Below are 24531 nucleotides of genomic sequence, written 5' to 3'. Positions count from 1 at the left end.
CCTTACACCAGTTGACTCTCTTCATGTTGATATCGAGTTTGAATTTCTTTTTAGGTTTCAATCCATGTGGTAATGTTTGAGGTGTTGGAGACCAGTGTCCTTCCTTCAACCCTGTCGCTGGTGGTGGCGGGGGAGGTGGTGGCGGAGGCGGTGGCGGAGGCGGCAGAGACCCAGATATCAATGAAGGCGGTGGCGGTGGTGGCCCTCCACAAAGATTTGAAGAAAGAGAATTGTTGTGTCTGACTTTGTTTTGTGCGCCAGTCACAGTGGCCCTTACATCAGGTGGCAATGCCGAAAGCTGAGAGAGAAAAATGGATATAAATAAAACATAACAATACATAGAATTAAAATCTAACATTGCATGAAAATATTTTTGCCAGTCTCCTCCCTTGGCTTCATGAAGGTTTGAACTCCTTGTTGATTATGGTTCCATTAATACTCGGGCAGCACGGTGGCACAGTGGTTAGCACTGCTGCCTATGGCGCTGAGGACCTGGGTTCGAATCCTGGACCTGGGTCACTGTCTGTGAGGAGATTGCACATTCTCCCAGTGTCTGTGTGGGTTTCGCCCCCACAGCCCAAAGATGTGCAGGTTAGGTGGATTGGCCACATTAAATTGCCCCTTAATTGGAAAAAAATAATTGGGTAATCTAAATTTATTTTTTAAAAAATACTGCTCACCCTCAAGCAAATGGCTGAGACAGGGGCCAGGATTCTCCGAGCCTGCGCCGGGTCGGAGAATCGGCGGTGACGCCGGAAATTTCCACCAAGCCGCTCCGAAGCCAGGACACAATTCTCCGCCACAATTCTCCACGATCGACCGGCCGAGTTCCCGCCGGCGTGGTTCCAATCTGGTACCGCTCGGCGGGATCTCGGACCCGCCTCCGCGGTGGATGTCGTGGTGGGGGGCGGGGGGATCAGACTCCAGAAGGGGGGTGGGGCCTGCACAATGGCCAGGCCCGTGATCAGGGGCTACCGATCGGCAGGCGCGCACGCGCGATCTTGTGTGCGCCTTCCGCGTGGGCCCACTCTGCCGGCACGGAAAAGGCACCACATGCATGCGCAGACCCTCCAGTGTCAAGGGCTGGCTCCCTGTGGGCCACTAAATCGCTGAGCCAAGAGGCCCATTGACGCCAGCGTGAAACACTCCAGTGTTTACGCCGACGTCAACAGTTAGCCAACACTTAGCCAGGATATTGGAGAATCCTGGCCCGAGAGTCTGGCAAACTGTTCGTCAGTCGGAGGCATTTCTAAGTGGTATCATTGGCTGACCATCAGAAGCGAATGGTTCTTATTTCATAATCCAGACAAAGTAAGGCTAGTGGCAGTACGCCTTTTGCAGTCCCAAGAAAATACAGGAGAGGCTGTGGACGAAACCCAAGATCTTTTCTGTTTATACAGCTCTACTGGTCATTATGAAAATCCACTGAATTATCGGGGAACTCAATGACTGTTCATGCCAAACCAGCAAGAACTATTCTTTCATGACAGTCAAGATTTCATTTCTTTCCAGTTTAAAATTTGCAAGTTAAGGATGTTGACTGAACAAGCTCACAAATTACAAAAGTGAGACATTTACACAGTATAACACCAAGTCCACATAGTGTGACAGGAAATCAGACCAACTTAGAAACAGGGACAAAGCAATCAACAATCAGAACATTTTAGTGAAGATAACAGTATAGTGAAACAAGGCTATCAGTCACTCAAACCTGGAACATGTCATCATCACTTTCAGAAGGCAGGCTTTCACTATCTTACTTAACTAAAATCATAAAATAATTTCTATCCACACTTTCCTTCAAGTATCCTGTTATAATAGTACACAGCAATGTTGCTTTCATTTTCCAGTACGTTTTGTTTATGATTGCCCAGTACAAGACCATAATACACTTACGCAAAGTATTAATCAACTTAAATGGACCAGTTACCCTAAAGTGAAACCTGGAGTTCCAATGTGCCGCAAGGTATGTACTTGACAGGACTGAGGTGTCCTGCTAAGCGACCATTTATCCATAGAGGTGTCCCTATAGGGCATAATGAAGCGATTCAGTCTATCGTGTCCACGTCGGTCAACAAAGATCTGACTACACTAATCCAATTTTTCAACATCTGGCTCACAGCCCTGGTGGTTAGGGCAGCACATGTGAATAGCTAAAGGCTTCTTAAATGTTATGAGAATTTATGCTCAATCACCCTTTCAGACAGTGAGTTCCAGACTCCCACCATCCTCTAAGTGAAAAAGTGGCTCCTCAACTTCCCTCTTAAGACTTCTACCTCTTACTTTAAAACTATGCTTCCTGGTTAATGACCCTTCTGCTAAAAGCACCTTCCCATCGACCCTATCTATGCCCATCATAATCTTATACATCTCTGTCTGGTCCCCTGTCAACCTTCACGGCTCTAAGGAAAACAACCCCAGCCTATTCAATATTCCCTCATAGCTCAGACCCTCAAGCCCAGACATGATCCTGCTCAGTCTCCACTGCATCTTCTCCAATGCAATCACATCCTTCCCATAATGTGGTAAGCAAAACTGCAGTTGTGGCCTCACTAATATTTTATACAGTTCCAGCATGACTGTGCTACCGTGCTGCCCTTATCATTCATAATTATCATTTACCTTTTTAGGCCTCCCTAAGTACATTACCTCACACTTTTCCGGACTGAACTTCATTTGCCATTTCTCTGCCCACCTCATCAGTCCATTGATATCCTCCTGCAGTCGAAGGCTATCGTTTTCATTATTTATCACCCTAGCAATTTTTGTGTCATCCACGAACTTCATGATCATGTCCACTACATTTTAGTCAAAATCATTAATGTACACCACAAATATCAAGAGCCCCAGCACAGAGCCCTGCTAAGCCCCACTGGAAACAGACTTGCAGTCATAGAAACATTCTTCTACCATCATCCTCTGCTACCTGCAAAAACGTCACATCAAATGCAATACCTTCATCAACACCCCTGGTTACCTCCTCAAAAAAATTGATTAAATTTGCCAAACACGATAGTGGAAGGAATGAAAGTTTAGTCCTGGAGACTCGAGCTTTCAGGAAAAGGCTTTATTTCACATGCATATGGGAGACACAGCTGCTCAGGCCTGAACGCTGCAGGTTCCTGCGGGTCAGTGTCTCTCCCCGATTGTACATTGCAATTGTCAGTTATACTGTCCGATGTCGTAAAGTTCCGTATCGATATGTAAATTGTTTTACTGAGTTGAGATAGTTGTAAAAACATCGTAAAACTTATTAACATATTGATTTGTTTTACTGAATGCCGGATGGTTTGTATAATCTTGTTAAGTACAGACATGGTTTGAAACAGCCCTGATAATTGTATCTCCTGACAATTCCTGGCCTTTATTTAGCATGTCAAAGGGTTCTTCTTAGCTGTGATGTGGTGTTAACGGCCTCCCCTGTATGTTCGTCCAGAGATAACGATCTTTTCTGGATTTTCGAATAGCCTGTCTGTCTTAGTCCAGTTTCCCTGATTGTTTTGTTAATTCAAACGGGTCTTTCAGGCTTTTACCATTGTGGATGTAGTTAGCATATGTTGATTGCTACCTGCCTGGATGTCTGAATTAACCCTTCTCTATTTTCCAGTGAGGTCAGACTTGCTTTTGTGCATTTCTATATTTATCCCGCGATTAAACCAACATTTATTCAGCGCTGAAACCAACATTTATCCCACGATTAAACCAAATGTGAACCGACATGTGAATAAATAAATATATATAATATATGGTCCCCGATATTCTCCTACAACACGGACCTTCCCTTAACAAATCCATGCTGACTAACCCTGATTAATCCGTGTCTATCTAATCACAGATATGGACTGTCCCTCAGAATTCTTTCTAGCGGCTTCCTCACCACCAAGGTTAGATTGACTGACCGATAATTTCCTGGTCTATCCCTGCCTCCATTTTTTAATAATTAGACAAGGTTAGCAGTTCTCCAATCCTCTGGCACCTCACCTGTGGCCAGAGAGATTTGGATGTGCCACTGATATCTCACATCTAGCTTCTCTCAGCAGCCTGCAATACATTTCATTCAGGCCTGCGGATTTATCTATTTTTAAGGCTGCCAAATCAGCTAGTACCCCCTTGCTCTCTCTAGATTAATTTCCTCTAACAGTCCTCCAACCTGATGTCGATACCTGCATCATCTTTTTCCATTATGAAGACCAACGCAAAGTATTAATTGAGGACTGTACCCATACCTTCCGGGTCCACACACAGATTACCAATATGGTCCTGAATTGGCCCTACACTTTCCAGAGTTCTTCTCTTGCCATTTTTGTAGTTTTAAAAATTCCTTAGAGTTTTCCTTTGTTCAGCCCGTCAAAGTTTTTCCAGGCCATTGCCTTCCACTCTCAGGAGCAGGGTGAAGAGGCAAGATTCCACCCCTCCATCACTTTCACCTGGTCGATCTCAGACACTTCCCTTCCCTTCCTTGATCTTTCTGTCTCCATTTCCGGCAATGGACTATCCACTGATATCCACTACAAGCCCACTGGCTCCCACAGCTATCTGGACTACAGCTCTTCGCACCCTACACCCTGTAAGTACTCCATCCCTTTCTCTCAACTCCTTTGCCTCCGATGATGCCACTTTCCAAAATGGTGCTTCGAAAAAGTGTTCCTTCTTCCTCAACCGTGATTTCCCACCTATAGTAGATGAAAGGGCCCTCAATAGTGTGCGGTCCATCTCCCGTGCCACTACTGTCGCCCACTCCCCACCCTCCCCCTCGTTCTCACATTTCACCCCACCAGCCTCCGTATGCAAAGCATAATCTTCTGCCATTTTCACCAACTCCAGTGTGATGCCACCACCAAACACATCTTCCCTTCACTCCCTCTGTCAACATTCCGCAGAGACCTTTCCCTCCGATACCAAGATTGGTGGAGTTGCAGATAGCGAGGAGAACTGTCAGAGAATACAACAAAATATAGATAGATTGGAGATTTGGGCAGGGAAATGGCAGATGGAGTTCAATCCAGGCAAATGCGAGGTGATGCATTTTGGAAGATCAAATTCAAGAGCGGACTATATGGTCAATGGAAGGGTCTTGGGGAAAATTGATGTACAGAGAGATCTGGGAGTTCAGGTCCATAGTACCCTGAAGGTGGCAACGCAGGTTGATAGAGTGGTCAAGAAGGCATACTGCATGCTTGCGTTCATCGGACGGGGTATTGAGTACAAGAGTTGGCAGGTCATGTTACAGTTCTATAGGACTTTGGTTCGGCCACATTTGGAATACTGCGTGCAGTTCTGGTCACCACATTACCAGAAGGATATGGATGCTTTGGAGAGGGTGCAGAGGAGGTTCACCAGGATGTTGCCTGGTATGGAGGGTGCTAGCTATGAAGAAAGGTTGAGTAGATTAGGATTATTTTTGTTGGAAAGACGGAGGTTGAGGGGGGGACCTGATTGGGGTCTACAAAATTATGAGAGGTATGTACAGGGTGGATAGCAACAAGCTTTTCCCAAGAGTGGGGGTGTCAGTTACAAGGGGTCACGATTTCAAGGTGAGAGGGGGAAAGTTTAAGGGAGATGTGCGTGGAAAGTTTTTACGCAGAGGGTGGTGGGTGCCTGGAACGCTTTACCAGCGGAGGTGGTAGAGGCGGGCACGATAGCATCATTTAAGAGGCATCTAGACAGGTACATGATCGGACGGGAACAGAGGGAAGTAGACTTTGGAAAATAGGAGACAGGTCTAGATAAAGGATCTGGATCGGCGCAGGCTGGGAGGGCCAAAGGGCCTGTTCCTGTGCTGTAATTTTCTTTGTTCTTTGAGATAACCCAGCCCACTCCTCCACCATACCCAGTACCTCTCCCATCACCCATGGCACCTTGCCATGCAATCGCAGAAGGTGTAACACCTGCCCCTTTACCTCTTCCATGCTTAGCATTCCAGGCCCAACACACTGATTACAGGTTAAGCAGCGTTTCACTTGCATCTCTTTCAACCTGGTCTACTGCATTCGCTGCTCCCAATGTGGTCTCCTCTATATCGGAGAGACCAAACGCAGACTGGGTGATCACTTTGCTGAGCATCTTCGGTATGTGCGCATTCAGGACCCTGACCTTCCCGTTGCTTGCCATTTTAACAAAAGACACTGCTCCCATGCCCACATGTCTGTTCTTGGCCTGCTGCAATGTTCCAGTGAAGCTCAACGCAAACTGGAGGAACAACATCACATCTTCCGGTTAGGCATCTTCCGGCCTGAACATTGAATTCAACAACTTCAGATGATCAGCTCTACCCCACCTCGACCCATTTGTTTTCATCCCATTTAATTTTAACGGTATTTTACTATTTCTTTCTTAATATATATTTAACCCCCCCCCCCCCCCCCCATCTTATCCACCTTTCCTTAACCTTTCTTCACTTTGCTTCCCCCTTCTCCTCCCCCCACACCTACAGTTCATCCTCTGATGTTAGTTTCCCTGCTGTTTGGCCTTTCACATCTTTTGTTCTCTCTGGGGACTGCCATTAACACTCTTTCCCTTTGGTTTCTGTGGCCATTAGCACCTGGTTTCCCTGGGTTTCTGTGGCTATGACGCATCTTTCATTCTCGCTCATCAGTATAAATATTTCTCACTTTTTCTGTCTGTTACCTTTGACAAAGAGTCATCGGACTCGAAACATCAGGGGCGCGATACTCCGCTCCCACGCCAGGTGGGAGAATCGCGGGAGTGCCACCCAACTAATTTCACGACCTCCTGGCGCCCCCTGCGATTCTCCCACCCCCCGCCCGGAAGAATCGCCGCTCGCCGTTTTTCACGGCGACCGGCGATTCTCCGACCCGGATGGGCCGAGCAGCCTGCAGTTCGCGACCGTTTCACGACGGCAGCAACAACACCTAGTCGCTGCCGTCGTGAAATCGCCGTGAGATGCCCGTTTTGGGGCTTGTAGGGGGCCTGGTGGGGAATGAGCACCACGACTGTGCTCAGGAGGGGACAGGCCCACGATCGGTGCCCACCGATTGTCGGCCCGGAGTCTCAATCGGACGCACTATTTCCCCTCCGCCGCCCCGCAAGATCAAGCCGCCACATCTTGCGGGGCGGCTGAGGGGAAGACGGCCACCGCGCATGCGCGGGTTCGATCTGTCAGCCGTCGTGACGTCAGCCGCGCATGTGCGGGTTGGAGCCGGCCAACCTGCGCATGCGTGGCTGACGTCACAAAGGCGCCGCCGTCGCGACATTCGCGGCGCGCCACCTTGACGCAAGCGTCAAGGCCCGGCGGCCTAGAATTACGGAGCGCCGCTCCTAGCCCCCCCCCGGGTGGGGGTGAATTCGGTGAGAGGAGCGGGCTCCGAGACCGTCGTGAAACTCGGCCGAGTTCACGACGGCCTTCATGATTTTTCCCGGGAGCGGAGAATCGCGCCCCAGCTCTTCTCTCTCCCTACAGATGCTGCCAGACCTGCTGAGATTTTCAGCATTTTCTCTTTCGAGGCAAGTCCCATGTTTAGCTCAGCCAGAACAGGAATCAAATTCACATTATGTTGGTGTTATTCTGAACCAAACATTAGCCATCTAGCCAACTGAGCTAACGGACCTCAATCTTGTGATATGGATTAGCAACTGACTGGGAAGTAAGAGACTGATTAGTTACCAAAAGCTAGTGCACAGATAGAGAAAACAATCAAAACATCTTTCGAAAGAGCCAGTAGAGACTTGACTGGCTTTGAACAGAACAGCATATAAGAGGGGCAATCATTCAATGGGAAATTAGCTTTTATTTCAAAAGTGTTCAAATACTTTTTTTTATAAATCTAGAGTATTCAATTCATTTTTTCCAAAAAAGGGGCAATTTAGCATGGCCAATCCACCTATCCTGCACATCTTTGGGTAGTGGTGGCGAAACCCACGCAAACACGAGGAGAATGTGCAAACTCCACACGGACAGTGACCCAGAGCCGGGATCGAACCTGGGACCTCGGCGCCGTGAGGCTGCAGGGCTAATCCACTGCGCCACCGTGGCGCCCAAAAGTGTTCAAATACAAACGTGAGAAAGCGATACTTCAATTATATTAGATTCAGATTGGAGTTCAAACCTGAAGAAATATATATTAGCCTTGACTGTACAGTGCAGATTCAACAAAAATACCACGGCTTAAAGGATTAAATAAGGACAAGTTGCCAAACTTGGCGTGCATTCCCTGGAATTCAGAAGATTAAGTAGTGATCACATTCATGTACTTAAAAGTTTTAAGGGATTACAAATAGAATAGATAATGATAAAATGGATAGAAACGATTTCCTCTGGTGGTAAAAATGAGGAAAAAGGAGGTATAATTTATATATTAGCCTTTTTCAATCTTAGTCACGCAGCAACGCATCACCATAATGGCTATTATATCAAATTTATCTCCATTTGTGCCATTACTTCATCTATCTTGTTATGAATGTTTTGAGCATGCACATAAGTGCCTTTAATGTTAACTTTTCAACATTTTCTTTCATTTGTTATTATTAATGCACTGTTAGACATTGAGGCTGAGATTTTGTAGCCCATTTTGGGATTGCAAGGTGTCAGGATTTAGAAAGAAAATTGTCAGTGAGTCTCTGGCTATGTTCAGCAGTTAAAGGGCTGGGTGGTATCCACATGCTGCAAGTTAGACGTTGGAGGCATCATTCTGGAAATTGGAATTTCAGAACTTCTGGATTTTTCATCGAGTTGGCTACATTTTGGAAGCCCTCCTAAATAATACCTGGAAGGAGTTGACTCTGAATTGGAGGCAGGAAAGAGTATAAAAGGTTAGCAAAGTGGTGTTGCCTCCTTTAGTTTATCATTAAATTCTGCAGCCTAAGTTATATCTACGTCATCCAAAGTGAATGGTGACAGTATTATGGTTGGAAAAGGCAAGTGACCATTAAATAATGGGGTTGCCAGTTTGTTCCTTCTGACAACCAGCTTGCTGTCAAGTGAAGAATAACGCTGTCTCAGTGGAAAAATCTTCATTAGTCTAGATTACTCACTGGATAAAGAGCGACCCTGCATTGTACAATATTGAAAGGCTAGCCCAATGTGAGATCCAAGATAATTGTTAAAACTCTCTGCATTAGTTTCATTCATTCTGTGCAGATCAGCTCAGCAATTATTTGGATTCTTGAAAGCTTTGACAGATGTATGAGCTTCACCAGCATTTTCTTTTTGGTACGAGCTTTTGGCTTCCTTGCAAATCACTCGTGGATTATGTAGTGAAGGGTTTTTTCTCCAGACCATAAGACATGGGCCCATCAAGTCTGTTCCGCCATTCAATCATGCCTTATATTTTTCTCAGCCCCATTCTCTTGCCTTCCCCTTATAATCCCTGATCCCCTTATTAATCAAGAACCTATCTATCTCTGTCTTAAACACACTTAGTGATATGGCCTCCACAGCCTTCTGCGGCAATGAGTTCCACAGATTCACCACTCTCAGGCTGAAGTAATTCCTTCTTATCTTAGTTTTAAAAGACTGCCCTTTCAGTCTGAGGCTGTGGCCGTGGGTTCTAGTTTTTCCAAATAGTGGAAACATCCTCTCCACGTCCACTCTGTCTAGGCTCCTCAGTATCCCGCAAGTTTCAATAACATCCCCCCTCATCCTTCTAAACTCCAACGAGTACTGGTTTATTGATTGATTGGTTTTTATTGTTACATGTACCGAAGTACAGTGAAAAGTATTTTTCTGCGGCCAAGGGAACGCACACAGTATTTACATAGTAGACAAAAGAATAATCAACAGTGAACATTGACAATAGTACATCAACAAGGGGGGGGGGGGGGGGGGGGGGGGGGGGGGGGGGGGGGGGGGGGGGCACGCTCTTCATTCCAGGGATCATTCTTGTGAACCTCCTCTGGAGCACAAAACTGCTCACAATACTCCAAATGGGGTCTGAACAGAGCCTTATAAAGCCTCAGACATACATTGCCGCTCTTGTATTCTAGCCCTCTCGACATGAATGCTAACACTGCACTTGTCTTCCTAACTGTCCTGGCAAATGAGAGCCCTTTAAGAAGTAGGGTGCAAGAAAGTGTGGTTAAGATTGTTTAAGGAGTCAGTGGCCTGATGGTGAATGTTGGTTGAAAGCCTATCCCCATTAATGGAGACTCTGAAGTCAAGGAGGCAAGGGACAGTTTGAGAGGGACAGTCAGAGAAGGGTGGAAACTGGAATCTAAGCTGATGAAATTTTATAGAAAATGGCAGTGATGAAGTCATTAATGTACTGGGAATGCATGTAAGTGAGTAGGACTCAAGCAAAAAATGTTCTATATATCCCATAAAAAGGTAGGTAAAGATATAACCTATTCAGATACTCGTAGCAACACCTTTTGTTTGGCGGAAGTGAGTTGAAGTCATGGAGGGGTTGTTCAACGTGAAAATACACTCAGGCAGGTGGAAGAGGATGGTGATGCATGGGGACTAGTTGGGCCTTGTCCAAGAAGAAGCAGAGAGTTCTCACACCATCTTGGTGGGGCACAATGACGTAAACAAATAAATGTCATGGTAAAAAGGAGTGCGTTAGGACCAGGAAACTGAAAGCTAAGAGGGCATCAAACAAGTCGCGGATATAGATGGGGAAAAACTGGATATCTCTGTTGTTTGCCGACATCCAATGTAAATTCCAAACTTACTCATTTATGTCAGGTATTGCCATGGCCTTCAGCACCAAGTGAGGTTATATCTATTTCCGCAACGCTGCATTGCTTCTTCAGGTATCCAGGCTTGAACATCAAAGTAAGACCAACACTCACATCTTGGAATACCAGTACATCTCCAGTCAATGTACCAGACGCCATGACAAATTACAGCATTTAATCCCAACTGATACTCAAGAGGCAGAACCTCCAGTTAACAAGTTCTTTCCACTTGCTTTGCCCCTCTTGGCCATCATTTCCATTGTAAGGGACAGTGGTTCAGTCTTTGATAAGGCACTGAGAAAATTACAAGAAACAGAAGAGACCTGTTGATATATTCTAATGAATGCTGGGCGACACCACCAAGGTACCAGGCTGACAGTGCAAGGTGCTCTGGTGCCGGGCTGCCCATGCCAGGGGTCTGGCCTGGGGGCCTTGCCCAAATGAGGTGGGGTGAGGAGGGGTGCGGGGGAAGCAAAGACCTTGGACAAGGTACGTTGGGTGAAGTAGGGGGGGTCCGGAGACCACAGTGCTGAGGGAGGTCTAAAGATTGGGGCTGCCTTTAAAAATGGTGCCCCAATCCGCGAGTAGGAAAGGACTTAGAGTGGCCTCGACTGGGAGTTCCTCGCTGAGGCTAAAGAAAACAGCAAAGTGCCATTGAATAGCGGGGTCAAACACCCTGCTAAATGTACCATTCAGCAGACTTTAACTTAAGTCTACTGAATCGCACACATGATTTAACATGTTGGATGTTAGTCCAAATTTTAATTAAATTAGATACAACTACAGAAGCCGAAGAACATTTGTGTTTTAAAAATGATGCAAAAAGTCTAAACTGTCAGAGATGGATTTAATATATTTGTCAATCCATAACTATTTGAAGTGTGGATTATCTTGTGCATACATTTGCTAAACTTCCCCAGCTAGAAATTTATTGTAGCGCAGATTCACTGCAAATCTTTTATAAATGATCCAAAGATTACTAGACAATCAAGTGAAATACCAGCATAACTTCTAATACAGAACACATTGGGTGGTATTCTACCCTTCAAAGTCTAAGTGCTGATGCCGGGACAGAATCATGATGATCCTGATGGCAACGTTGGTCCCGGAGCCATTCAGGTCAGCACCGATGCCACATGGAACTAGTGCAATTTCAACATACGCCGCTGCGGTACATGCGTCCGCCAGTTGAGGCATGCTGCACGGCTCCTCTGGTGTTCCTGCAGTGGGCAATGTCTCAGAATGGCGCACTGGGGTGTGCCAAAACCTGGTGGCCACAGACTGTGCTGGACCACGCCAATCCTGTCAAAGGGTAGACTGGGGTCTGTGGCCTTCTAGGGGGATGGCAACCATACGGCTAATGGCGCTCTACACATCTACGAGCCACAGTTGGCAGTCAGTGGGGAAACAGTCAGTGTGGCGTGCAGCCAGATGGCTGCTTTGCAGGCCGCAGCAATGGCTGTGACCTCACGGCCCATCCCCTGGTCGACCGCTGCTATTCCCCAAGGCCCTGTTAGGTGCTCCATGGCCAGCAGCACAAATGTCAGCCCATCTTTGCACTTTAGGGGAGATTACCTACCTCCTCTCTCTTCCTCAGCAGCCACCGTACCCAATTCCCGATTTTAAACGCCACAAGTGAACCTTGCCTCCCACCTGGTGGAGGCAGATTATCGTGGGAGGCCAGAGACCATCTTGTCAGGCCCGATAATGAGATGTTAATGCATGCTATTGTACGTTTTGCATGCCCACACCGGCGTGGGGCACTGGAGCATGACGCTGCGTTGCCGATCTCAATTTTCAACTGATGCCCGATTCTCCGGCCAATCGTAATTGGGGCAGCGCTGGACGGAGAATCCCAGCCAGTATTTCCCAGTGGAGTATTTTATTGTCCACTTGTTCAACTCCAGTCTTTGAGGCAGCCTTTGTTGAGATAGAATAGAAACAGAAACTTCTGGACTTTTGACTCTTTGTAGATATTAGTGAGAAACAGCCTTGATGACTGCCTCATTGAAATCTGTATTTGTTTCTTCAAAAAAAATGGCTTCGAGTTTTTCCAGTCTGCCTCTTTAACAGTTTATGAAATGCAAATGATTCTACATTTCTAAACAAAACTGTTGCAGTATAACCTTTTTCCATTTGTCAATAATACTTAAAATAGTTAAAAATAAAAATAAAATACACAACTCTTCAAATAAGGCACATCCTTAAGCATCCTCTCCTGATGCTGTCTCAATCCTTCAAAAAATTGCAGTTCAGCCTGCCTTAACTATTCACTTTTGAAATTTACTTTTGAAAATGGAAAAGCTTTCAGAATATTCTCATTCAATATTGTGTTATCTTATTCTGCACAGAAACCTCAACCATGGGGCGAACCAAATAAATAACTGAAGAAATAATTTCCTGTATTAGGATAAAGATCTGTATGCGCAATGAATCTCAGTGCAGTGGACCCTCTACCCGCTGTGGTTAATTACTCAGGAAATGTGTGACACCAGGCGCTAACACCAACTGAAACATGAGCAAAAGGTTTAATTAGCAGGAGTCCAAAATAAAACCTGAAATTAATCTTGAACCAACAATGTTAATTAATATTGCAGAAACCCTGCATTTTACAGCCTCAGGCATTTTGGACAGAAGTCTGCAAGACGACAGCTGGCAACATCTTGAAAAATCCCAAACTGTAGCAGAATACCAAATAAATATTTTAATTTTGCACATTGTAACTCGTTACTAGATGGCAAACACCAACCGTTTGGAAATCAAAGAAATCATTTAGTAGGCTCCATTACCTGAGCTTTGAGATTCTGCAATTCAGCTTCAAGCTCATTGATTTTTTCTTCTTTCTTCTGCATTTGGGCCTGTGCCTCTTGCCGGGTTGTAAATTCTTCATCAAACTGAAAGATAAAATAACATTAACTTTAAAAGTGTCAGATTCTGTTGATTCTAAACATCCCAGCCCGATCAAGCATGCTGTTAATATTTAGAATGCTGTGGTACTTACATAATCAGCATAAACCAGTTCTGATTATTTTCTATTAATCCTTTATAATGAAGTTTTAAAACAAATCTATTCACACGTTTCTTTCGCATGGTGAACTGAGAACACTTCCACTGTTTTAAATTAGTAACATATTGGTCGAGACTTAAGAAAGCACATAGATAAGGACTCATGGAGTTGAGGGTTATATTATTAGATGGAAGATTGGGTAATAGACAGGAAGCAAAAAGTATGGATAAATGTGCATTTTAAAGTTAGACGGTTGTGATTAGTGGAATGCCACAAGGATTGGCGCTGGGACATCAATTATTTAGAATCTACAGCAGGTTTAGACATAGAAGCCAACAGTGTGTATTCAAAATTTGATGATGATAAGCTAGTTAGGTATGGAATCTACGTGGGGAACACAAAGATGCTGCAAGAGATAGAGACAGATAAACAGAGTGGGCAACAGAGTAGCAGCTGGAATTTAAGGTGGGAAACTGAGATTATTTACTTTGTTTATAAGAATAAAAAGAAAGAATTTTTTGGGGGGAAAAAGATGTTAAACTTGTAAATGTTCATATGCAAAGGGATATTACAGGGAATATATGAAGTTAGCGTGCAGGTACAGTAAGAATTAGAAAGGCAAATAACATGTTGGCTTTTATTGCAAGAGGACTGGAGTAAAAGAACAAGGAAGATTTACTATAATTGCAAAGGGCTTTGGTGAAATCATGTGGGAAGCACTATAAGCAATTTTGGTTTCCAGCTCTACACTTTCTTTGGAGGCAATAGAAAAAGATTCACGGAGTGGTTCCTGGAATGAGAAGGTTGTCCTTTAATGAGTAAATTGGGCCTATCCTCACCGGACTTTAGAATTGGAGATAATCTCATTGAAATATATATGGCAGGATTTACTGGCTGTTCATGCCAGCAGGAGAGCACAGGTTTCCCGGCGATGACAGGTGCTGTTACCAGGAAATCCCATTGACAACGGCAGGGTTGGTAGATGCTGGCGGGCCACCTACGTCGCCAAAATACATGCAGCGGGTGTTTGCCCATTGGATAAACTGAGGTTATTTCCCCTGGCAAGGCAGTCTAGACATGGTGGCACAGCTCAAGGTACAGGACCAATCATTTAAGCCTGAGATGACAAAAAATATCTATACTCAGAGGGTTGTGTATCTTTGGAATTCTCCAACACAGGGAGGCTCCATCATTGAATATATCAAGGCTGAGGTAGATAATATGTTTGACCTCTCAGAAAATCAAGGGATCTGGGAAATGGGCAGAAAAGTAATTCAGGCAGAGGATGAGTAAAGAGTATTAAATGGACTAGCAGGTTCAAAAGGGCCATTGATTATTCCTATTTCTTACCTTTCTTATTGATACCCATTTGGAATGATATTTCTTATTTTTGCACAGTTAATAAATGCTAAAGCTGCCTGCCATCACAGTATTTATTCTGTTCAATTTGTCTTTCTTGTTACATTTGGAATCATTTGACATGACATTATCAAGCAAATTAAGGCAAAAAAACATTCTTATGACAACAGTATTAAATATACAGTAGTATTTCTTACTTTTCTTGTAAGTTCAGAAAGTCTTTGTTCACACTCATCGGATCTTGCTTTGTCAACACAAATATCTGCAAATAAGACAAGCAGGTAATCCAATTTTATAGTCTTATTGGTATCAACAAGAAAAGTCCCCATGCTGATGTATCAACTAAATCTAATTCAATTCCAACTACAGAAATATTGCTCACCAACAAGATGATCAAAGTTTACATCTAATCGTTTGCGGTATGTGAAGTCAGGATCCATGCCACTGCGGTGCAACACTATCTGGGAAACACATTCTTCTATTATCTTGAAATACTGTGGCCTACAAAAAAAAAAGAGAAGCAAATGAACTAATTTACTTCAGAGTAAAGCTCTGGGCAGCACGGTAGCCACGTGGCTAGCACTGTGGCTTCACAGCGCCAGGATGCCAGGTTCGATTCCCCTCTGGGTCACTGTCTGTGCGGAGTTTGCACGTTCTTCCCGTGTCCGCGAGGGTTTCCTCCAGGTGCTCCGGTTTCCTCCCACAGTCCAAAGATGTGCAGGTCAGTTGGATTGGCCATGCTAAATTTCCCTTAGTGTCCAAAAAAAATGATTAGATGGGGTTATTGGGTTACGGGGATAGGGTGGAAGTGAGGGCTTAAGTGGGTCAGTGCAGACTCGATGGGCCGAATGGCCTCTCTTTGCACTGTAGGTTCTAAACTTGGAATACACAAATTGCTTTGACTATGTCCAGTATTAATGTGCAGAATAGTAGTCTGACTTCACCATTGTTGGATTATACACCGTGACTGTATTTTGATTTTTCAAAATAAGCTCGATTTTCCATTTTCAGGTAAGAATTGCTGTCATCCGCAATGAAATCACTTGATAAATATCCCAAATGAGATTGGTTTACTTACCAATTAATTGCTATCTGCCTACTGTGCTATCCAGATCTAGATTTGCTATGTCTCCTTTGCTCTCTGGGAGGCAGCGTGGAGGTGCAGTACAATAGCATGGAAATGTCACGCCAAATAAAAATCTTCAAATAATGCCAGGACAGAAAAATGGTATAAATGAGAAGAAAACTTCTTGCAAAGAATGAGGATGCCTTACAAATGGACATTTTGCAAATTCCCTCTTTAATTTAACCTCCAGTTCATTGCCTGGAACCTGTGTGGCATAAATGTTGTCACTTTTCAGCCTAGGCCTGGATATTGTCCAGGTCTTGCGGCATTTGAACATGGACTGTGTTGTAGCTTCACCAGGCTGACACCTCATTTTTAGGTATGCCTCCTGCACTCCTCATTGAACCAGGGTCGATTCTTAAGTATTAGCCTGTTGGTAGACAATTTCCTTCAACAATTCATACAAGGCTTTTAATTCCAGATTTTTTTTGTTGAATTCAAATTTCACCACTGCCATACTGGGATTCGAACCCAGGCCTCCTAAGCATAACCCTAGATCTCTGGATTATTAGTCCAGGACAATATCTTCCCCATGCTATACATAAAACACAATGGGACCGAAGAAGGGAGAGAGCAAGGGAGAGAGAAAGGAGACAGAAAGAGAGAGAGAGAGACACACACACACAGAAAGGAGGGGCAGTGAGGAAGTAAGGGTGTTACAAACAATAAGATGGAAGCAGAAAATAAAACTTGAAAGAAAGGTAGATCAAAATAAATTGGCTTTGTTCTGGAATTAATTTCCGAAAGCTTCAAGTGGTAAATGCACCAACGTGGTAAAGGATTGAGACCTATTAGGTGCCAGTCACATCACAGCATTGGTCCCAAGAATGTTTCAGAGATTGTTCTTCAAAGGTCTGACACACAGAGGGTTATGTGGGACTGAGCACAGTACCACTCACAGTGATGTAAGGAGGCACATGACCCACACCCAGGGTCTGTGTTGTTGAGCGGAGTCCAGTAAAGATCTAACCATGGGAGGCAGCTCCTAGCTTGTATGCTTTTATTGTACAGGTATAAATAGTTCTAGTAGTTAATAAAGACTTAGAGTTAACCTACAGAATACTATAGGGACTTCTTGAAGACATACAATTCTGGAACCAACACCCTCTCAACCGAGACCAGCAATAATGATGAGCAAGAAAATAGTGCAGAACCAGCTAAATACAGGGCTCAAACTCTAAATAACTTTGGTTATTTAATTATGTTTGCACAATCCACAATGTGTTTGTGTTGGTAATAAGATTGTGCAATGCCGAAGTGGCCACATAAAATTAAAGTTTGACTTCCCTAATTTCAATTTCTTAATTAAGATCAGAAGATTCCTGCCTCCCACCACGAGTGTGCAGGGTACGTGTGCATATATATTAGACAAATGAATTGCTGACACTTACAAATCCATACAGAATATCACAAATAAAACCGTACCTCACAAAATAATCATTCCTGATCAACAACAAGTGTTGAAGAATGGAAAGAAAGTAACTTTCTGCGCCTGTGTCCTTCACTGTGTTGAACAGCATATTATAAACATCATTCATTTCAGTAGAGCGAAGGTTAAAGAAAATATATGACAGACTGTAACAGATTAACATATATTAACATGTTTTCAAACATCAGACGAGAGGGCAGCACAGTGGCACAGTGGGTTAGCCCTGCTGCCTCACAGCGCCGAGGTCCCAGGTTCGATCCCGGCTCTGGGTCACTGTCCGTGTGGAGTTTGCTCATTATCCCCATGTTTGCGTGGGTTTCGCCCCCACAACCCAAAGATATGCAGGCTAGGTGGATTGGCCACGCTAAATTGCCCCTTAGTTGGATAAAATTAATTAGGTACACTAAATTTATAAAAAGAAACAGACAAGAGAAAACTTTGAAAATAATACTTTCCTTTCTACCAGTTCAATTGTCAATCAGCGCTATGGATAGCATCAGTATTTCAAAGACCAAGGAAAACAGATTACATTGGGCCGCAACTTCCAGGCTTCTCCAGTGTCGATTTGTGCGTTACCCCAAACATGCTCAGAACTTCCAATGCAAGCATTTGCATGGCAATTGTTCAAAAGCGCTAACTTCTGAGGCAATTGCACTGAGAAAGCGATTCAGTTTGTTCTGTCAGGATAACATTAATACTACTCTCCTCTTTGCTTTCCCCTTTCCCTCCCCCCACACCTACAGTTCATCCTCTGATGTTAGTTTCTCTGCTGTTTGACCTTTCACATCTTTTGTCCTCTCTGGGGACTGCCATTAACACTCTTTCTCCTTGGTATCTGTGGCCATTAGCACCCAGTTTCCCTGGGTTTCTGTGGCTATGACTCATCTTTCATTTTCACTCAACAGTATAAATATTTCCCACTTTTTCTGTCTGTTACCTTTGGCAAAGAGTCATCGGGCTCAAAACGTTAGCTCTTTTCTCTCCCTTCAGATGCTGCCAGACTTGCTGAGATTTTCCAGCATTTTCCCTTTAGTAACATTAATACTACTCAGAAAAAGTTGGAAGAAATAAAACCTCATAAATTATGGGCATGGGACTCCCCCTATACCCTGAGCCCCATGGGGACTCCACCAACCTGTAGCCTAACCAACTTGTCCACACGCCCCCCCCAAACGGTATTCCTGACCCAGCTAGACACTCCCCACACACCCCAACCTGAACCCCCGCCCCCCACACTGCTGCAGCCCCCACCCCCACCCGATGCCAGTGTCGTCTACCCTCCCGATCCGAACCCCATTCCCAGATCTTCCCCAAGCTCCCAGTCAGAAGGACCATCTCCCACCCCCCGATATCCAACCCCCAAATTCCAATTCCCCCACCCTCCAAATCCCATTCACTTACCTTAAGAGACTTGTCTTCTCCCTGGCCTGTCAATTTCAATCGGAACTTTAAACATACCTGCTTTGCATCAATTGGTGCTTCGACTGTTAGATTTCGATACTGGACCTTGGTGAAAGCTGCTTTGCCTGGAGCTCGACTGGTCCGAATCAGGAAGATTGAGCGAGACAGGCATAGGAGAAATTTGGTGCAATCAGTAGGTACGGGATGACAACCCGATGCTGATTAGCACTGCAAGGAAGTTACCGTCCTAAATTGTTAAATAGCTGCAACCTGTGACATGACTTCCAAATTTCAACTTTAACTTTAGAAAGCTGCCACACACCATCTTTATGGGGCAGCAGGGTAGCATGGTGGTTAGCATAAATACTTCACAGCTTCAGGGTCCCAGGTTCAATTCCCGGCTGGGTCACTGTCTGTGTGGAGTCTGCACGTCCTCCCCCTGTGTGCGTGGGTTTCCTCCGGGTGCTCCGGTTTCCTCCCACAGTCCAAAGATGTGCGGGTTAGGTGGATTGGCCATGCTAAATTGCCCGTAGTGTTCTAATAAAAGTAAGGTTAAGGGGGGGGTTGTTGGGTTATGGGTATGGGGTGGATACGTGGGTTTGAGTAGGGTGATCATGGCTCGGCACAACATTGAGGGCCGAAGGGCCTGTTCTGTGCTGTACTGTTCTATGTTCTATGACACTTATCTAACTGGTATAAATAATCAAAGATTACAAGTTAACTGTGCTGGTCAACAAAAATATGGACAAGCAGATATTTCTACCAAATGCAAAGCATTCATCCATACAAAACCAGCAAAAAGACTACGGGCGGGATAAGGGTCTCCTCATCAGGGGCAGAAGCGCACACGGTGGCCAGAGCAGCTGGAGAGAATGGTATCAGAGTCAAAGGAGATTTTGAGTGGCTGCACACGTTTGGAGTGTCCTGAGAGGCGGCCCCAGAAATGCTTGGCTGATGCTCATCCTCCCTGTGGGTGCCAGAAGGCTCCACCCTGACTCTTGCAGGAGAAGGTGCACCGCGAGAGAGGTCAAGGTGTCTTGTTCCCATGTCTACGTTTTGATGGTGCCCACCAGGGTCCAAGGCTATGCAGTGCAGCTTTGAGCACAAATCTGGCAAAATCTGCTGGACTAAGGTCTCCACGGTGGTCACCAAACTTCCGATCGTGGCCTCGAGTCTCTCATATGTCGGAGCCACAACTTCAGACAGAATACGGACGGCCTCCTCCATTGTTCACTCTAATCTGTTGAGTGACTGTTGAATCTCTGCATAATGTTCCATTGTCTGTCATTGCATGGCCAGCACAGAGTCGGCGGCCACTTCAAGATGTTCATTATCTGACTCAGACAGAGCAGGTGCCTGATCTCTAGCAGCCTTCTGAGTGCTGGGGACCTGGGCTGGCCCTTGCCTCATACTGTTGCAGGGAATTGTCAGTGAGGTGTTCTCCAGCAGGTGAGCCTGAGCCTAATCTAGAACTGTGCTCCACCAAGTTGTGTCTGCGCTAGTGGAAGGTGCAGGTGAACACGATGACAGTTCTTCCAAAGCTTTCTCTTCGGACACAGTCTGGGGGCTCAGACTTCTGCTTGGCTGTCTTGTGGGCCTCGAAATTCTGGTGCCGAGGAAAAAGAGAGAATATAGTTTCAGTGCCATATAAAACTTCATCTGACTCAGTGATTGTCAGGATTTGATGAAGTGATGCAGTTGTGATTCATACTCCACTGCTGGGAGAGGCCAATCTCCCATTCCCCACAGGAATGATTCGACTCCTCAGTCAGCTTGGCTGCAGCCTCCTCAAACTCACTGAGGCAATGATGTCAACCATCGCTCCTCCAGTCCATGATATTTCATGGCAGTTATGTACCTGCTTGACCTATATGTAGACTCTTACCAACTTTTACAGATGCACCATAGAAATCATCCTATCTGGCTGCATCACAGCCTGGTATGGCAACTGCTCGTAAGAAACTACAGAGTCGTGAACATAGCCCAGTCTATCGCGCGAACCCACCTCCCATCCATTGATTCTGTCCACACCTCTCGCTGCCTTGGGAAACCATCTTCCATCAGGCAGGAGATACAAAAGTCTGAGAAAACACACTAACCGATTCAAAGACAGCTTCTTCCCCGCTGTTATCAAACTCCTAAATTACCCTCCCTGCACAGTCCGATGCAGAGTGAAGCTCTGCTGAACTGCATCCCTCAACTCCTTCTGTGTTGATTTACTTGCTTTATTTCAATTTTTTTTAAACAGCATCTGAAGTGAAGCAAACAATTTAACCACAAAACAGTAAATTTTGAATTTTCCCTCAAGTGGGAACTAGATTGATGTTACTCAAACCAACTGAACTTGGAAAACTCAAAACAAGCAAAAAAAATACTTTCAGTACAACTGGAAACAAATGAGATGTAGCCCACAACCCTGTCCACCAAACTGAATTAAACACAACTGAACCCACAGATACGGCTACATTCTACCCTGCAGTAGGCAAATTTGTAACTGATAAAGTTTTTTGGAGTTCCTATATGCCTCAATAAGTTGTGACATTATAATTTAGATGATGGGCATGGTTTTATTGCAGAGTTCTTTTTACTTTAAAATAAAGGGTTTCAAATTTTCCATAGTTCAGCTTGTACCACTGCTATTTTTTATTCACTCATGCCGATTATCTTTGCATCAGGAGAAAAATAGTTCAACAGATTTTCAACCTTCGAGGGAAGTCTTTCCTTTACCCATAATTCGTGTCTCAACACTCGTTAAGATCTCAATATTCAGAATTTCAGTATTAAGGTAAAGAGTAAACATCCTCCACTTCTTGGCTAGTTTTAGAAATAGATTATTTTTTGCAAACATCTTCATATCCTGAAAGTGTTTAATACTTTCAAAGTTGTGAAAATGACTGAAAACAAAAACAAAGTTGTGGTGTCCCAAGGATCTCAAGTATCCTGCCAGTCCTGGCTTTGGGCATACTAGTTTTGATTTACAGTTTAGTCTTGGAATTGCAACAAAGTGCAAAGAGCACCTTTGCTCTTGCTAGAACCGTACAGAGACTGCACCTGTACAGTTTTGTACTCCTTATGTAAAATTGCATACGGCTTTGGTCTCCTTACCCAAGGAAGGATATAAATGTATTGGTCGCAGTTCAGAGAAGGCTCAGCAGGTTGATTCCTGAGATTAAGGGATTGTTTTATGGGGAAATGTTAAGCAGATTGGGCCTATACACACTAGTTTAACAGTGATCTTATTTAAACATAAGTTTTCAGGAGGCTTGGCAGGGTAAATGTCAAGATATTTCCTCTCGAGGAAATCTGCAGCTCGGAGACACAGTTTAAACACAAGGGATTTAAGATGATGGTGGAGAGGAATTTGCTCTGAGGGGTGCCAGTATATGGAATTAACTTTTCTTAGGCCCAACCATCTTCATTTGCTTAATCAATGGCTTTTCTTTCATAATGAGGTCAGATGTGGGAATGTTTGCTGATGACTGCACAATGTTCAGCACCATTCATGACTCCTCAGACATTGAAGCAGTCCATGTCCAAATGCAGCAAGACTGGCACAATATCCAGGCTTTGCCTGATAAGTGGCATGTAACATTAATGCCACACAAGTGCTAGGCAATGGCAATCTCCAACATGACAGGATCTAACCATTGCCCCATGACATTCAATAGTATTACTATCACTAAATCCCCCTGCTATCAACATCCTGTGGATTAACATTGACCAGAAACTAAATTTGACGAGCCATATAAATACCTTGATTACCAGGGCAGATCAAAGACTAGGAATCCTGCAGTGAGTAACTCATCTCTGCTCCCCACCCCACAAAGCCTACACACCATCTGCAAAGCACAAGTCATGAGTGTAATGGAATTCTCTCCACTTGACTGATGAGTGCAGCTCCAACAACACTAAGAAGTTTTACACCATCCAGGATAGAGCAGCTTGCTTGATTGCTCCTCCACCCGCCCCGCCCGCCACCCCCAATACTCATTCTCTCCACCACCAACAAACACTTGTGTACCATCTGCAAGATGCATTGCAGTAATTCACCAAGGCTCCTTAAGCAGCACCTGCCAAACCCACTACCATCCAGAAGGACAAGAGCAGCAGATACCTGGGGACATGACCACCTGGAGGTTCCCCTCAAAGCCGCTCAGCGTCCTGACTTGGAAATATATTGCCATTCATTCAGTGTCACTGCGTCAAAATCCTGAAATACCCTCCCGAACAGCACAGTGGATGTACCTGCACCTCAGGGGCGGCAGCAGCTCAAGGCTGCAGCTCACCACCACCTTCTGAAAGGCAACAGGGATGGACAATGAATACTGGCCTAGCCAGCGACACCCACATCCCACAAATTATTTTTTTAAAAACAGGGGGCATTGGTGGCTGATCATTCAATATATTCAAGGCTGAGTTAGACAGCTTTATGATTTACAAGGGAGTCCACAGGTTATGGGGGGGGGGGGGGGGGGGGGGGGGGGGGGGGGGGGAAGCAAGAAAGTAGTATTAAAGCTATAATCAGATCAACCATGATCTTATTGAACGGTGGAGCAGACTTGATGGGCCAAATGCCCTATCCTGTTCATATTTCTCAGGATCGATGATCTTGCTCGGTAGGCAAAAGAAAATCCATCAGTTGCATCATATTTTGGCAAATGGAACATAGCTCAGTGCATTTTCCAAACAAATAAATTTCTTAAACTTCTCGCCCTTTGATAAATCATTGCAGAGATTTGTTTTGCATTTATCTGTAATATGCCAGCTTACAGAATGATCATGGAAATAGTGTTCTACAAAAAAAGGATATTCTAATTCGGATCGAATATCTTCCAAGCGATGTGAAAATTCAATCAAGTCTTCTTCTTTGTGCTCATCAAATACTTTAAGTTGAATATCCAGTGCATCATTTTTAATTAATCTCAACTCCTATGGAAGATAAATTAGCAAAATTAATGTATTGCAGCCTAATTCATACAGAATGAGAGAGAGAAATTAATATCAATGTGGAAATTAACCAACATTTTTAATACAGCAGTTCACGAGTATGATTGAGAAATAGTCTTTTATCATTCAAAAATAATTTTTAAGCACATTAACTCAATATAAAATTGTATCTCAAATAACCAAGACTGCATAATTTACTTGTTAAATCAATTGATTGTTATTATTTGGACCCTGAATCCATTATATTGCTTGTTGCCGAAATGTCAAAGTAGCAAGCATCATGATCAGGTTAAAATTGGATAACAGAGAAGACAGCAAAGTGAAGAATCAAAGGCAAATGGTGAACACAATTTAAAATAAATATACTGTCACGCCCCTCCTATTTGGAGTCTTGGAAATAGATATTCTGGAAATTCACAGTCCCAGCCAAACCGACTTCTCAGCTGGATGATATGCATGCCATTAATATTACTATTGGTTATAAAATAGGAGAATGATGAAAAGAGGCTAACTAGCAATTTTGAGATCCATCTCAGTGCATCTCATTTTCTTTAACCCATGCTGTCCAGAGACAATTAGTAAATCAATATAATCACATTTATCCACATTAAACAAACATTAACTCCT

At 44.3% G+C, this 24531-nt stretch overlaps 1 protein-coding gene across 4 annotated transcripts in view; it reads right to left on the bottom strand.

The window, feature by feature from the left end:
* The window catches only part of LOC119977295 (protein diaphanous homolog 3-like), a 729004-nt gene that overhangs the window by 485748 nt on the left and 218725 nt on the right, over positions 1-24531 (bottom strand). For all 4 annotated transcript variants that reach the window (XM_038818049.1, XM_038818051.1, XM_038818050.1 and 1 more), the window contains exons 11-16: positions 23768-23886; positions 17553-17669; positions 15384-15502; positions 15199-15263; positions 13425-13529; positions 2-298 (exon numbers count right to left, since the gene is read on the bottom strand). In XM_038818049.1, coding sequence (XP_038673977.1) covers positions 2-298; positions 13425-13529; positions 15199-15263; positions 15384-15502; positions 17553-17669; positions 23768-23886 — 822 coding nt within the window. The remainder of the gene's footprint in view (position 1; positions 299-13424; positions 13530-15198; positions 15264-15383; positions 15503-17552; positions 17670-23767; positions 23887-24531) is intronic.

Source organism: Scyliorhinus canicula, chromosome 14, assembly GCF_902713615.1.
Source record: "Scyliorhinus canicula chromosome 14, sScyCan1.1, whole genome shotgun sequence".
Lineage (NCBI taxonomy): Eukaryota > Metazoa > Chordata > Chondrichthyes > Carcharhiniformes > Scyliorhinidae > Scyliorhinus > Scyliorhinus canicula.
The sequence above is the reverse complement of the archived record's forward strand: the minus strand, read 5'-3'. Positions and strand labels throughout refer to the sequence as shown.